Genomic DNA, 16630 nt, shown 5'->3' on the forward strand with positions numbered 1-16630 from the left:
CATGTTTCAGAAGGCTTGATTTAATATTTTATGATATATATTACATTAAAACTATACTAAAAGAATAGAAGAAAGGATTTCATCAGAAGGCTGGCTAAGAATAGAAAAAGAAAGAATGAATAACAAAGGTTTGTGGCTCGGACAGAGAGTCTGAGCCAGTTGACTGTGATTGGCCATTAATTAGAAACAACCCCATGAGCCCAATCCCAGATGCACCTGTTGCATTCCACAGCAGCAGATAACCATTGGTTACATTTTGTTCCTGAGGCCTCTCAGCTTCTCAGGAGGAACAATCCTAAGGAAAGGATTTCTCATAAAAGATGTCTGTGACATAAACCCACTGTCAAGGCAAGTATTTTTTATTATGCTCAGGCACAGTGACAGAATGAAAGTCTCATCTCCAAAATCCCCCCAAATTAACTGCTGTTTCAAAAGAAAATAATTTTGTGAGGAAGTTCTGAGAACTTATGGAGAAAAACACCACTTACAGTGGTGGCAGCTTCGAGTTCTTTCTGCTTCTTTTCAAAGACATCATCGTCAGCCTTGTCCTTTTCAAATTCCTTCTGGCAGCGATTTAACAGCAACTTACGGAAATTTACTGTGCTCCCAGGTTTGTCTGCCATGGGCACTTTCAGCTGGAGTGAGAAGGAAGAAAAACATCAGCAGAAATAGGGATAAACTCCACAGAGGAGGGGTCATCCATAACAATTTATTTTGCTCTTCATGTTGAGCTGCACGGCTCTGCAAGGCTGTGAAAGTAAAGCCTCACATCAGGATTTCCAGTGGAGTTTTACATTGCAGATGTAAAGTCACACTCCAAACTTGGCTGACACCATCTCTGCCTGGGGATGAATTACATTTCCATCCATATGATCCCTTAAAAGCACCCTCTGCTTGAAAACTCTCCTGTTCTCTGCTGAAGGCTTAAGCCATATTCCTTCACTGCATGCCATGAAGGACCTGGGGAAAAAGGGGCTCTTTTGTCCCAAATTCACCATCTGAGAATGATCCGTGCAAAGCCTGGCTCATCCTGGGCTCCCTTGGAACTGACAGACACAGAAAGGTGGTGAGGCCCTGGCACAGGGTGCCCAGAGCAGCCATGGTTGCCCACCCCAGAAGTGTCCAAGGCCAGGTTGGACGAGGCTTGGAGCAACCTGGGATAGTGGAAATCGTCCCTGCCCATGGCAAGGGGTGGAATGAGAAGAGCTTTAAGCTCCCTTTTCTGCCTATGCTATCCCATGAACTTCCCTGACACGACTCATCTTGCAACCAGGTGGAGCAAGGAGTCCTCAACTCCCAACAACTGCTCCAAGCAAATCCCTCTGCCTTGGGCATGGCCAACAAAAAACTCCACATTAATTATTCCTGCTCACACTCAGGAGCTCCCACTTTGCTCTCTGCAGTTTCTGTGGCTGCCCCTGAGCCCAGGGCAGCTCCTGTCACCTCTTACCGTCACCAGGCAGCGGCACATGTTGGCGTAGGCCACGGAGAAGCTGGGCTCGTCGATGGCCTTCTCAAAAACCAGGTCAATGACTCCCTTCAGCCTCTCCTCCGTGTCCACCGTCAGGTCTGTCACCTGCTTCATCAGCTGGTTGAACATCTGGGGTGTCAGCTTGTTCAAGATGCTTCGTACCTTGCGGAACAGCTCCTGAGGGACACAAACACCGCAAGCTCAGGCACAGGCGGTGCAGGTGGACTTCAGGAATGAGCCAGGATGCTTCCCACAGGGGAATGGAGACATCCTGTAGGAATGTCTGGGAAGCTGAGTGACACACCACAGGTTTCTGCACAGCCCAACCCAGTCCTCACTTGGCTACCAAAGACCAAGACTATAGGGCAGGAGCTCTGGGAACACCCAAGTGCTTTTGTTGAGTGCAACAGAGGCACAAAGCCCCTCCTGTCAGAAATACTCTTCTTTATATCAGTTTAATCCATGAGATATAAATTAACAGGGAGTGGTCTCTGTCTCCTTCAGCCAGATGTAATCAACCTCTCCTATAAATCACTTTAAGGTACTTTATTTTTTCCTGTCCAGGATGATAATGAGGTCAACAATGCCACCATGAGCTCCAAGAACAGAATTCCAGTGTCCTTCAAGACCATTCCACCTTATCCTACAAATTACAAGCTTGACCACCAGACAAACACCTCCTCCCAGGGCAAGTGCCCCGTGGAGGAGAGGAGGTGGAGAAGGACAGAGGCAGCTCCAGACAGCACTGTTGGGCTGGGCAGGACCAGCTGAGGGATTTCACAGAGGAACCTCAGTCTTGCTGAGGATTCAGGGAAGAAATGTGATCTGGGAATGTAATGCTCTTTGCTTTAGAAGGGAGACAGAAACATTCCAGTAAAACAGCAGTAGGAAAGCAATCCTGCAAGAGAGACAGGAGCTTGTCTGGTGTTCTCTGCTTAATACACAGGACTGGCATTTAAACACCAGGTCAAGAATAAACATACAAAAATTACCATCAAGGTAGGGGAAAACTGGGATTCCAACTGGAATGCATTGCCCTTTTTCACTGTCTGATACAAGAGGGAAGCCAAATTCCCATTACCTGGGGCAGCTGCTGCACCCTCAGACCTGTTTATGCTCTCACCTGGGTTTTGACATTTTCTGGGTCCTCAGTTTGGTTTTCCCTCTTCAGGCTCGGCTTCCAGGCATTCTCTGCCTTCTTCAGGTGCACATCCTCCTTCACACACACAGTGATGATCTTCCTGGGCTCCCTCCTCTGGCCAGGCTGAGATCTCCTCGGTCCAACATTCAACAACTAGGACAAAAACATTCCTTGTTATATCCCACTTTAGGCTGGGTAACACAGCCAGGGCAAACACCAACACCCACTGACGGCACTGCTGAACCACCAGCACGTCCTGCTGGGACACCAGGAGTCCCTCTGACCCAGCACTGCTCCAGGCTGCTCACAGGGAACGTGGAGACACCCAACACATTCCTCTGGGCAGCTCTTCCCAACAGAGATGGGGTTTGACTCTGCCTACACAACCTACACAACCCAGCGGCGCTCTGGGTGCTGCTACAGGGGGCAGAACTGACCCCAACTGGCCAAAAGTGCCTCTTGGGATCAGAAACTCCATAACTGAGGCATCACAGCGAGGTGTGGAAGAATTCAGATTACAGATGTAGTTCAGACATGCCATCCCAAGCACTTAGACAATGATAAACTGGCAGCTCTGCCAGAAATGTTGTTTTACTGGAGATTGCTTCCAACAAAGCCATTTTGAGATGGGAATTACGTAAAACACAGTGAAGGAGTATCACTGCAGCTCCTGCACTTGAAAAATATGGATCCTAACAGAGGTGGGACAAACTCTGGGTTTGTCTCTGGGTGGTTTCACAGAAGAAAGGGAATCAGGGTGCTCTGGAGCTGCCTAAGCACCTCTGCAATCCTGTGTAATGTGATGCTCCTCCTGAACAGGCACAAAACCTGCCACAGCTGGGCAGTTTTTCACCACATGTACAAGTGGTAGGGCACAAGACACCCCCAAACCTCCTTTCCATCATCTGATTAAGGACTAAAGGTACCAGGTGCTATTGGGAGGTTGCTCTTCCCCCATGCTCTTTCACATTTCTGAACTCATTTATCACAAATGCCAACCTCAAGGTACAAATTAAAGCAGCAAAACTCCATTATCAAACCTGGTACTTCCCACAACAGTAATTAATCTGCTCAGCAGCCACTCATGGAAGATGGGCAATTTCAAAGACTGCTTTGTTCAACAAATGGATTCAACGAGCATCAAAAAGGCCACTGCAGTTACTTGAAGAGCTTCAATGAATAGGAGGAAAGAGCTCTTGGCTGGTGCCTCTTATGTCATACATAAGCCACAAATCTGGATTTGTGGTTACTGAAAGGCAAAATTCTTCTTAAAGGCAGGAGGGAGTTGAACCACTTGCCTTTGACAAGGTAAATGTGTGCAAATGAGCAGGATCACCAGCAGTGCTGGAGCTCTGTTGGGGATAACAGCAGCAGAGGAAGATGTTGTCAGAGGACAATGACCTCACCCTGAGGAGTGACCTGCTCCCTGTGGTGCCTGGGAGAGGCCTCCAAGGGCCAGGGTGTCACTGGGCTCCCCTCAACTTACAAAGACCCCTGTTCACATCCCCTGCCGCGCACAGAAATAGCCCAGCAGATTATTCAAACGGGGCACAAGCCCCATGAATGCTGTAATCACAAAATCATTTATCTTGGAAAAGATCTCCAAGATCATCAAGTCCAACCACTTGTAGCACAACCACACCAGCTGATCACTCCTGAGGAGTCAGCAGTGGAACAGGGAGCCTTCAGGAGTCCTGTGTGTCAGACACCTTCCTAAAGCAGACACTGATCCCTCCCTGTGTCCCCTCTCTGCTCCCACCCTGAGCAGTGACCTGCTCAGCAAGGCCTGACAGCAGCTCTGCCTTCACACAGCAGCTCTGGTGTTACACAGCTCTGCTGCCCAGGCTCTGACCACGCTGCCCACGGGGAGAGAAGAGACTTCCCTCCAGCTGGAAGACCAGACAAGGATGTCACAGAAACTGGCTGGGCGCAGCCACGTGTGCCAGAGCTCAGCACACACCTCCTGCCCACAGACAGCTCTGTAATCAGAGCCAGGCTGCAGTGTGCCCTGAAACCCCAAACCTTTGAGCTCATCCCTCCAGAACAGGGGCAAAGCCAAGGAGAGGTGATCTGCAGCCACCCCATGTCCTGCCCAAGGAGGACCCCCAGACACAGCAGGCTGTGACACACGGGGACGCAGTCGCAGAGGCCAGCACTGCCTCGGGCACGGGTCCATGCAAATGTTCCTTTTCAGCAAACACCCACCCACCACTGAGGGAGGAGACTCCCTTGGCAAACTGAGGGATGCACAGAGCACCAGTGTGTCACCTGTCACCTCCTCACATCCAGCTGCCTTTGAGCCCAGATCTTTCAAGCATCAACACAACGACGACTTTCTTTGAGTCTGTGTGTTTTTAATATCTGTGAATAAACTCAGTTCAAACTGTGTGATTAGGTTTTCAATCAGTGAACAGAAGCATCTTTTGAAGATGCAATAACATAATAGATGGATCTAAATTTTAAGAGAAATGGTCTAGGGGTCTGGGGTTTTTGGCTCCAGATTTATACAGCAAGTTCAAGAGGTGCCTGAGCTCAGGCCTGGCTTCCTGTAAATAATGATGGTTCTGGAGCATGGGACAAGTACCAGGTGTTCCTGCATTAATCTGAATGATCTCTCTTCCAGAGGAAGACACGGGGAAGGAAAGCAGGAAGACAAAGGTACAAGACTCTTGCAGAGGAGCCAAAGACTCACAGCAGCATAGACTGGCCTGGTGCTCCCACTCAGGCCACAAGTCATGAAAATACTTTAGAAACCATTGAAGGAATTAAGGAAGTGCTTCTCCCTCTATAAGAGGCTCTGAATGCAGACAGTGAAATTGATCTTCGATGGTGGGAGGGGTTGTTCCTTCCAGGAACAAGAACCGAGGTGATTTCAGTTTCCATCACCTCTGAGGAAGGACGAAGCCAACGCAGCCTGTGCAGGGACAGACCCGTCTGCTCCAGCCCCACATCTCCGAGCATGCATCTCCTCACCTGCCACGCTCACCTAACCCTGCCTACACCAAAGAGCCTTCCCAGCTGGATCCTGTCCTGTGCACCTCCACCCCGCTGCCGTCCGACACAACACTGGTTAGTGGCAGAGACAGTCATAAAACACGGTCAAGCAAAAAGAGGGAAACAAAGACAAAAGCCAAAGAAGCGAAACAAAAGACTCTCAACGTGCCGGAAGCGGTTAGCGCTGAGCTGCTCCACGTTACTGGGGCAAGGAAGAGGCAGTGGATGGATGGTTGATGGCATGGCCTGTGCAGAGGTGGGATGGCTGGGGACAGGCAGCGCACACGCAGGGGTGGCCATGCTCACGAGAGGGGACATCTGGCATTGCTGGGCTCAGAACCCTCTGATCCTACAACCGCCGGCATCGAGGACAGGCTGGTTAAACCACGGCACCTTCCAGCCCTCCTCCAGAATAAGGCAAGGAGAGGCTCTGCTCTGCAAAGGCGCAAATGTAAGATGTATGTTACGTGCTGAATGCTCCAAATGAACGGGGTAAGCGGGACTTACCTTTTCTCCCCCTTTCCACAGGTCTGCAAAGTGCAGACCCTCGCGGATCCCGCTCGGGCCAACGTCCCAGCATGCCCTCAGCTGGTGATGTCCCACCCACCACTGAAGACTGCCTAGAGGGGTACAACGCAAGTCTTGTTTCGGTTTTTTTTAAACAAGGTTGCACCTTTTTGTAAAGTTTTCTGCCAGTCGTTCTTTATCAACGGTGGGTGTTGGGGAAAAAAGGCAACTCTACAAAAAGGTGCAAAGTCTGGGGGGAGAGGGGGGGATTTGGCTTACCCCTATCGGCAGGTTCCTCAATGGTGGGTGAGGCGAGACCAAGAGAGGGCATGATGGGGGCCCGCACCGAGCCAGGGAGGGCAATCCAGGGGTGCTCTGCACTTTGCAGGCCTGCGGAGAGACAAAGAGCGACAGCGGCGTTACCCGGGCGCCGCAGGGCTCGGGACACTCAGCGCTGACGGGAGAGGAGGGAGGCACCACAGGGCAGCCCAACGCGGCAAACGCCGGCGACCTTGCCGGGTTCTGTGGACCAGCTGGTGCTCCAAGAGAAACTGTGGCACCAGGCAACTCCAGGACACAGGGGTGCACCCTGGAACTGAGGCACCGGCCACGAGGCTGCTCCCAAAGCAGAACTATTACATTGACCCAAAATCGCTGGGTTTGACTCCTGGAAACCTGCACACTTGGAAGTTGGGGTGATTCAGGGAACTCTTCTGGAACCAGCAGATTTGAAAGCTCCACGATGGCTGTGTCGTTAGACACATCCAGATGGACACAGCAGAAGCTGCTCAACAGCTGAAAATCAGTGATTGCCCCTAACGGTGGCAGCGTCCTCCTTCAGTGGCACTGACGGGGCAGCGCGTGCTGGGGGCACCTGTGCCCCAGGAAAAGACATGGCAGAGGCATGAGTGAAGAATTCACAGAGGGATTTCAGAGGGTGGGCAAAGCCAGACACAGGGAGAAGAAGGGCAAATGAGAGAAAAGCAGCGGAAAAGTGGAAAAACAAGGAATGAAGTGACCAAAGCAACACGTGGAAGCACAGAGAAAGCAGGAACACACAGGTGCTGGCTGTATTTTGTTTGTTAGTAAAATCCCTTTGCCCTGTGGGTGTGTTTTGCAGCACAGCCCCCAGGCTGACACGCTGACGCCGGGTCTGTTGTACGACGAATGCGCGACCGCGCACGCGACTGCCGGGTCCTGGTGTGGAAACGCTTCCACCTCTCACACAGGGAAACAGGAAAGAGATGAACCCTTCCCAAACAACAGCTCCCCATGACAAACATCCACAACCGTTCCCAATTCCCCCACATTTTGTCAGCCAAGCAAACATCACCCCTGCATTCACCCTGACCAAACCAAAACCACCGGCGCATTGGAAGAGGCCCAAAAGCCTGAGGAAGGACTTAATCAATGTTAGGGCCAGCATTTAAATGAGCAAGTTGGGGTAAACTCACACTTCCAGACGCGTTTCTTCCCCCGGGGGCTTGCCTCCCAAAGTCAGCAAAGGCTGGCGTGAAGTCGGGGCCTCGTGGCAGGATCCGGGGGTCCAGGGTCCTCAGCGGCAGCTTGGGCTGACTGACCTGTGCCGAGAGCAGAGCACACAGACAGGGAAGGCTCAGCCCATGCAATCTACACACAGCATCTGCTCATGCAGGACAGTCATTTTTAACAGTCAAATTAAAGCTTTTAACAAACCGCTCAAGTTTTAGGCATCCACACTCGTGATAAAAATAAGTGTTTAATTTAAAATATATCTTTAGGAGACTATTGAAGAAACAGGTGGAGCTCAGAAATACTACAAGGATTACGGAGGATAAAATCATAGTAACACTGGCCTGTCTTGGTTCAGGAGCATGAAACTGCCACCTTCCCTCAAAGCAATGGCTTTTGTGCCAACATGAGGGATGGGCAACTGAGCCCAGGAAGCTCAAACACAGAACAGTGAGAAACAATCATGGGAAAGTAGAAGGTAGATGAAATAATTCTGGCAATAAAGCTGCATTTTACAATTTGCCTGGGTATGAAACTCAGAGCGGAAATATTTCTGCACACCCACGTCCCTGAGTTTCAAGAGTGAGACTGTCGTGGCTCCATCAAAGCCAAGGAACTCTCCAGCTCTCAGTGAGAGCAGAACGAGGCCTCAGTGTCAGCACTCAGAAATCCCAAGTGTTTCACTAAGCCCACACCTCCAGCAATCAGCTCTGAGATGAGGCTGGAGAGAAATCCCAAAACTGCCCAAGAATGGAGTTCTTAAAGATCTTTTAGTAGATCAGCTATAAATAGTGAAGAAACTGCTTCAGATCAAAAACCAGTTTGCCCAAAAGCTTCTCTCTGCTTTTTAAGTGATCTAATAGATCAATTAATTGATCTAATAGAAGCCACTGCCTCTCCATCCAGCCTTGCTTGGATCCTCAGCTCTTCATGGCTGGGTAGTTTTAAATTTTAATAACATCCTAGTATAACTTAATCTAGATAAAGACTATCAAAAACGCTTCAGTTTTTAATCATCTGTACACAGTCATCAGGCACCAACACCTCTATCTGTAGCATTTTGTGATGAGACCAACTATTCCCACTTTCCACTAAAACCTGGCATGGAAATGGATCAGGAATGAGGCACTATGGATGTTTATTTATATCAAAACCCTACCCATACCTGTGTCGCTATAGGACACAAAAGAACACAAGTTCACTGCTGTTCTCAAGGTGAAGGAAAAAAGGGACAGTTTATTTTCTGACTCTAACATTTATAGTTTTCCAAAAGTGACAGTGGATTGGAGGATGACAGTGGCACCTCTTCAATGCCACTGGTCAAACCAACAGCCTATCAACTCTCTCTTCCTCCATAAAGGAATGCAAAACAATGAGTTATTTACAGCAAGTGTGTGAGAAAGTTCACTACAAGAATGTCAATATCAGAAGGTATAGAAAATCTTAAAAAACCAGGGTGACATACCTGTTTTATGGGCTCTCCTCTCACCTTGTCGAGCACCACGTCGCTGATGGGAGGCAGCCCCTCGGGCTTCTGGATGCAGGCAGGCATGAACTGGATGTCCAGCAGGAACTCCCGGTCGTATTGCTTCTTCCCCTCTGGGTCCAGGGGCTTCCACTGCTCTATAGGGAGAGAAATCCCTGAGAGTCACAGGAAACAAACCCCCTGCTCACCCAGATGTGGTCCTGGTAAATCCAAAGGGATGAGGCTGCTGCACCAGCCTGGGACATTTCAATTTAATTTGATTTTGAAGGGAGAGAGGAGGGCAACACACGTAACATTAAAGGGATGTGAACAACAGGGAGTGTAGAGCCAGGTCCAACCACACCCAGATCTGGGCACTAATTCCAGTTCTAACCCATGTAGGTAACTTTGACTTCTGCTCTCTTGTGGGATATGGTAGAATGGGGACAATTCCCTGTTTCTGGGTGAAAATGCAGAAGTTAAAGGGGTTTGTCTGGTGTAAAAGGAAGTCATAAACATGAAGTCAAGGAGAGCAGAGCATGGAACAAAAACACCCTCTGAAAATGGGAAACCATGAAACCATGAAATGTGAACAACCCATGCTGGAGATAACAAGCAGAAACAGGAGAAGCCACAACCACAGACCATGATCTGGGAATTACAACTTTCCACCTGTTTTATATGGGGCTTTTTGGGTGTGGAGGACCCTGCCTGGTGCAAATCACAGCATAAACCTCCAGCCACTTTAGCACAAGGAAAGTCAGTCTCTGGTGGCTTAGAGATGGGATTTTCAGCAGTGGCCACACAGTTTGTTTGAAATTAGGGAAGAAAACATGTTTTATCTGAAGGAAAACATCTGTATGAGATGCTGCCTTTGGATCTCCCTCATGCCAGACTGCATTACTCAGCATGCATCAGCCCTTCAGGTATTTATTATTCCTTTATTTCACTCCCTGAGCCCTGGCTTTGGATCTCTGGGATCTCACCACCTGCACAGGCCACAAGCAGGGACTTCCTGCAACGATGGGTTTTAATAACTGGGAATGAAAATACACAGAAGTGAGTGCAAACTTTAGCTCTTTGTGCAGTTTTATTTCTGCAGAGCTTCAGGATACAGGGGTGCAGAAATGGTTTGGCTGGATCCTGGCTGGAATTCCTGGCCAGCCCACTGTACCTGTCATTTACCATGGAAAAGCTCCAACTCAACAAGAAGCAGTTTAGGTGTGGTTTCCTTCTTCTGGAAAGCTCTCAATGAGCTGTTTTAATGTGAAGAGCAGCTGGGCAGCATCACAGGAAGGATCCCCCATGCAGGAAGAGACAGGGATCAAACACACAACTCCTCCAAAGGCAGAAATTCCCCTTTCTCAGAAGGGCAGAGCTGAAATCGAGGACTGCTGCACAAGTCTGATGTATGCTGCTTTTCCAGAGACCCATCCAACCCTTCCAGCTGAGTGAAAGGACACGTGGACACAACTGGGATTGTTCTGACTGCATCAGCTGATGAATTATGCATTAACTTCAGGAAGTGGCCAGTGAACTGCTCAGGTACCCTGAGTGTGATGAGCTATCAAGAGGCCTCTGTGTTTTCCCCTCACAATTTGACTGTGCTGAATGAATAAAACCAAAGCAATTGAGGTCTTTGTCAGAACAAAGTGCTGCACAAATAACCACTGCACTGGAGTCCTTTAATGGTGGTGCTCCTTGTCCACCAGGTTCTCCAGGTCCTTCTTCTTCTTCTTCTTCTTCTTCTTATCTTTAATTTCCGGGCTCCTAAAAAAATGACTACTTTATTTGGAGGGAGTTTCACTTGAGTTAAGAAATTGCTTAAAAATTAGGAGCAACTGAGAAGTTGGTCTCAAGTTCTCTTTAAATGAGGTGGATTATAGACCTGAGGTTCAGATCTATAAATTACAAAATCTTCATAAATAACCAAAAGGTTAGGTCTTCATAAATAACAAAAATGCTCTATAGATATCCTATACCCTAATCAATAATCAATGGGACTGAGCTGGGCAGTGCCTGGATCCAAAACCACAAACTTTTCCTTACTTTTGTAGAAATCCAAAGATCCATGCAATTGTTTAGCCAGGAAATTAAATCTTTATGAACACATACATTTGTATTTAGGACCCAATGAGCACTTTCATTTCTTATTTAACCACCTCTTATTTCAGAAGTATATTGGTTTATGTGAAATTTCTTGGATGGTTTCCAGCTGTCAATCACACAGGAATCAACTCTCTGTCATTTCCACAGTGCTGTAGCCAGCATCCAAATGCACAAAAATTTCAAGGAATTCGTGATTTTCTCTTCTCTTGACCATGACCAGCAAGACAAAAACCATTTTCCCCTTGTCCTAGGGTGATGTTCTGATGCTTGTATCCCCATTTCTGTGTTCTGTTCATGCTGGATATCATGGTCTGTGCCTTCAAGACTGGCTCTGAAGAGTCAATGTTTTGGTTTGGTTTTGCTATCAGCCACTCCCCCACGGCTGGTGGGACACACAGACAGGGCAGTGCATGGGTGCTGCTTTTGCTTTTTGCTCTGCTCTTGCTCCTGCTTTGCTCTTGCTTTTTGCTTCTGCTCATTAGTTAGTTTAGCTAAGCAATCTGAATTTTCCCTGGACTGTTTTTCCTTTCCCTTTTTTGGACCTACTCGAACCTGCTCCAGACTGGGACCTGGGAACACCGAGAGTTTGCACCTTGTGGCTGCAGCAGCTGCCCCAGCACAGGAGGGACTGAGAGCAGAGTGACCACCCCCAGGAGAGACTTTCTGAAGTTGTCATCTTTTTTCAGAGTGGTGAAAGAGTGGTGTCATCTGGTATTGTTCATTTTGTGTGCTGGGGGATATTTTGCCTGTTAAATAAACAGGTTCTTTCCACTTCTCTCCCAGGAATCCTTCCTGACCTGATTGGGGCGAGGGGCCGTGTGGGTTTGCTTTGTGGAGGGGCCCCCTTTTGGAGGCTTTTCCCCATATTTGCCCTAAACCAGGACACCCTTTTGTCCCCCACAAGATCTCTCGGGGCCTGCTGGGTTGCAGATCTCAGCAGAACTGACACAGTGCACACCAAATCCCCTTCCAGCCCCATGGGAGCACCCACAGGGACGGCACTGGGGGTGGCAGCAGCCCTCACAGGGGGAGGCAGAGAAGCAGAGGGAGCAGGACCTACCTGGTTTGTACTGGTACAGGGGCCCCTCCCCGGAGGCCTCGGTGCAGCCGGAGGTGCCGTCGGTGCCCTCGCCCTCCGAGACGCTCTCGGCTCCGTTCCGCACCGGCTCCGCCTCCTGCTCCCCGTTCTCCTCCACAGCTTTCACTGCTTTGAGCTCTGGGGGTTCCCTCTCTGCCTCAAGCCCATGGCTCGTTTTCTCCTGGTCGGATTCAAGTACTTTGTCCCCTGAAGGTTCCTCCTCCTCCTTCGGCTGGAGCACGGATGGAAGGAGAGGTTTTGTTAGAAACACCCTGACAAATTCAGTGCACGTGGAACGGCTCTTCATGGATTCACATGGCATTTTTGGGAGCAGCAGGAATACAAATGCATCTTACACAGGGATATGGAACAGCACACTGAGCCACTGGGTGATTTATCAGCTCATTCCCATGGATAAGCCACTGATAATTAATGGTGCAACTGGAGAGACTCAGCATTGCCCATGAAATCCCCACGGGATTGGACTGAGGGAACTGTTAAGCCATGAGCAATCCCAGCCTGGAAACACAACTCTGCTTTCCTCTTCTCCTACCAGCCATGAGAAAGGGGTGGTAAAGGGCACGTGGTGCTTGTTTTGGGGGATTCTTCCTTTAAATGCCTGCTGCCAACTGGAGCAGATGCCACTAAGGAAGGCAGTGTGAGATGCAGCCACAATGCCAGCATCTCAGTTTCAGGGAAAAGCATTAATAGTATCCCTGGCTGTTAATTTTAGAGCTCTCCAAGGACACAGCCTGATTGTGCATTCAGACGAGGAGGCGTCGGAACCGCTTCTCCCGGGAGAAATCCCAGCCCCTCTCAGCACTGAACAAAGGAGAAACTTCACTGAGGATGCTCTGGAGGAGGCTCCTGATCCTGTGCCTCCCTACCTGACTGCACCACATCCTAGAACGTTTCTTGCAGATGTTTCAAGGGAATTCTCTGAAGAATTCCCCAGTGGAACTGCCGGGTGCTGCAGGAGACACCGACTCCTCCAGGGGAGGATGAGGAAAGTGTGGAGGATGAAGCTGCTGCTGCAGCCCCTTTGCTCTCCTGCTCTGCACCACATCTGGCCAACCTCAGCTTTTATCCACACACTGGGCAGCCTGAACTTCCACATTTTTACTCTCTTGCTCCTTTTCTGATTGATTCTAACCCCATACTGACCCAGGATATTAAGCACAGCCCCCTGCTGCAATATCCCTACCAGAACAGCAGCCAGGGAGGTTTCTTTACTCATCTAATCACTCTAGAGGTGGTTTTGCCTGAAAACTTCAGCATTTTCCCTTGTCAGCTTCTCCATCAGTTGGTCATCAGGAAAACTATCCTTGGCCATGATATCCCTGTGCAGAATACCCTGCCAAATGTCAGGATGGTGACCTGGGACCAAAATGGGGCAGTGCTGAGGGATCCAAACCCACTTTTCCCTCACCCTTCACTGAAAGGGGTTCCTCAGTGCTGGGAGGCTGCTGGAAGTTTAGTGGAACCTTTTAGTGGAAGGTGTTCCTTGCCATGGCAGGGGTTGGAATGAGAGGAGTCTTTAAGGGCCCTTCCAACCCAAACCAGTCTGTGATTCCAGGACTGTATTAGTCATTAAATTAGGCAAACCCAACAAAAACTGAAGAGTTTAAAAGGGAGCAGTCTGACACCTGTTACCTAAAGGATGCTGAGGAATATCAGAATTCCTCCCCAAAACTGCCCTGAATCCTGTGAGACAATGAGGAAGAAGTGTCTCTAAAGTATAATTTCCAGAGAGGAACAACACCTTTAAATTTGGGTAGAGCAGGACTTTGGCTCCCTCTCACCTCTGTTTCTGCCTCTGTCACCTCCTCAGCGCCTTGGGTTCGCTCTTTTGGTTTCTTCCAGGTCTTTGGTGCAGTTACAGCGGTTTGGGCTGCAATGGAAACGTGCATCTGTTACAGCCCTGAGTGACACGGGGCTGATGGGGCTGGGGGGGATGAGCTTCCCTCTCAGGGGCTGCTCTGAGGCACAGGACAACAAAGCAGCTCAGCCTTGTGGAGGATTCAGCTTGATTCAACCACTTTGGCTTTCAATGCAGCAATAACAATCATTAGAATGGCATGAAAACACAGGAATTATTCTACAAGTGGTTCATTCAAGCTCCAAATGGCACTTGGGGTAGCAAGGAGGTCACTGCCAACAGGACAAGGATCATGCAGGGAAAAAAACCTCCAGGAAGCCAAGATTTTGGAAAGACCAGGTGCTGGCTGGGAGAGAAGGTTGTTCTCAACATATTTTTCTCAAGAATTATTATCATTATAATATTAACCATAAGCAAGCCCAAATTTCCAGTATCTCATCCAAAAGGAAAACTCCTTCAATCCTGCAGCACTGCTCTGAGCTGGATTTATATTTCAATTTAAAAGCAGGTTGTAATTCCAGCATTAATGATCTCCCTGGCCAACTGAGTCAAAGGAAACACCACAGAGTATTCCCAAGATCAGCACTGATTCACTCCAATCGTGTTTTCCCCCTAAAGGGTAGAAGAAACCACACAATATATTAAGAGGAGACAAACCCATTAATCTAATCTGCTCCTAATTTGTGGCAAATGCTCCCAGCTTCAATTCGGATCCTAGGCACACATGCCCAGTTAACAGAGTGTAAATGGGATTGATTTCGTGACTGAAGATTACTGCAAACAGATTTCCAGCTCTGGCTTTTGGTTTCCAGCAGATATGTGGAAAAACCCAGAGTGCACTTCCTTTATCACAATAAACCAGAATTTTGAAAGGTTCTTCACCATAAATTAGGAGAGTCAGTAACAGCCAGCTCTGTTCCTGAGGGCGTGGAGCAAATGGGATTTGCTGCATTCCCCTGCCCCAAAGAATACACAGGAGTTTCTGTGGCTTCTCCAGGGTGTTTCCCTGTTTGGAGGGTGACCATGAACCTGCAGATTCCCAGGGGAATCTCCACATCCTGGCCTCACCCAAAGAGCAACAGGAGCTACCAGTGCTGATGGAAGAGTTTTACCTTCAGGCTGAACACCCCAAAAGCAAAGTCATTTAAAAAAAGAAAGTCTTATTTAAGTATTGAAACATCATCTCCTTGTTCACAGAACCAACAGCTGGAAAAATCACCCAGATCTCCCAAGCTCCAGGTCCTGCCCATCCCATCCATTGTGTCTCCCTATGGAGAGGCTCTAAGGGCAAGGCAGAGCCCCAGCACGAATCCTGAATTTCCTGGGGCTCAAAGGAGGGGAGAGGAAGGGCCAAGCAGGCCCAGACTGCAACACAGCTTTGTCTCCCCCAGCAGGGATCAGCCTTTACTGCTGCTCCAGGCAGCTCCCTTGGCAGAACAGCCCAATTACCAAGGCTGGGGATGATCAGTGTCCATGCACGTGGTAATTTCTGGAATTCAGCAAAGCTCAGATCTAAGACAGGCTTCCCCAGTTCCCTCCATCACAAAATCTGCTAAAAATTCAGTGAAAGCTGAGCCCTTTTCCAAGGGCTGTTTCCAGCCTTGTTTGCTGATGTCACTCGCACGCTCCCAGGGGTTTCTCCAAGAAGGGATTAGGCCTGCAAAGCAACAACCTCAATTTTGCCAGAGCCAAGTTATTTAACTGATCAATCCCAAAGTTTTTCATCTGTCAGAATTCCACTGCCCTCAAACTCAAACCATGGAAACCATCCACGGTGTAAAATAACATTTCATTTTTAACCACACAGAATTAAACTCCGGGGTCACGGATTTAGGGCTGGCAAAGGTCCGGGGTGTTTCCTTCCTCAGCTGTCAGGATGTGAACATTACTGCTGCTCAAGTACACATTTTTTCCACCTTTTTTTGGCAAAAGTCAGCTCAGTAGAGGCTGCAATCCTGCCAAGCCTCCTGAATGAGTCTTGCCTTAAATCCCATGACTTCCATCAGCCCGGGGGTTCCAGCCCCCATCCGTGTGTGGAGCTGCCTGGGGTGGATCTCCAGAGATCTCTGGAGACACTGCTCAGTCTTCCCCCCTCTTAAAATAGCAGACACCAGATTTCTTTTGTTTTTGTTTTTTCTGTCAAGTTCACATTTCTGCTGCAGGAGCTCAAAGGAGAATTTGCACTGATGTGAGTTTGGGTGCCAACCTCCCCAAACCCCAGATCCAACAGGACAATGGTGCTCTTCATCTGAAGATGGAGTTTCATCTGGGAGGCTGTAGGGAAATACAAAGTAATGTGTCCCGTTTGGCTCTTGGAAAGGTTCAGCTCCAGACACTTCTGGTCTTCTTTTCCATTCTCCTGTCCCCAAGCCGAGCAACTTCATGTCCTCTCCAATACTTTAACTCCTGCCCAAATGCAGGTTCATTTTTGCCACTGTTCACACTCCCAGACCTTGTTTTCAGCTCATTTCATTCCTTTGAAGAAGGGACACCAG

General features: G+C 48.9%; 1 protein-coding gene across 5 annotated transcripts in view; it reads right to left on the reverse strand.

Moving 5' to 3' along the window:
* Positions 1–16630, reverse strand: part of EIF4G3 (eukaryotic translation initiation factor 4 gamma 3) — a 147377-nt gene that overhangs the window by 25486 nt on the left and 105261 nt on the right. For all 5 annotated transcript variants that reach the window (XM_066563785.1, XM_066563783.1, XM_066563784.1 and 2 more), the window contains 7 exons: positions 14059–14147; positions 12239–12488; positions 9070–9227; positions 7568–7693; positions 2595–2765; positions 1451–1648; positions 489–635 (listed from right to left, as the gene is read on the reverse strand). In XM_066563785.1, the coding sequence (XP_066419882.1) occupies positions 489–635; positions 1451–1648; positions 2595–2765; positions 7568–7693; positions 9070–9227; positions 12239–12488; positions 14059–14147 (1139 nt within the window). The remainder of the gene's footprint in view (positions 1–488; positions 636–1450; positions 1649–2594; positions 2766–7567; positions 7694–9069; positions 9228–12238; positions 12489–14058; positions 14148–16630) is intronic.

This window comes from Molothrus aeneus, chromosome 21 (genome assembly GCF_037042795.1).
Source record: "Molothrus aeneus isolate 106 chromosome 21, BPBGC_Maene_1.0, whole genome shotgun sequence".
Classification (NCBI taxonomy): Eukaryota; Metazoa; Chordata; class Aves; order Passeriformes; family Icteridae; genus Molothrus; species Molothrus aeneus.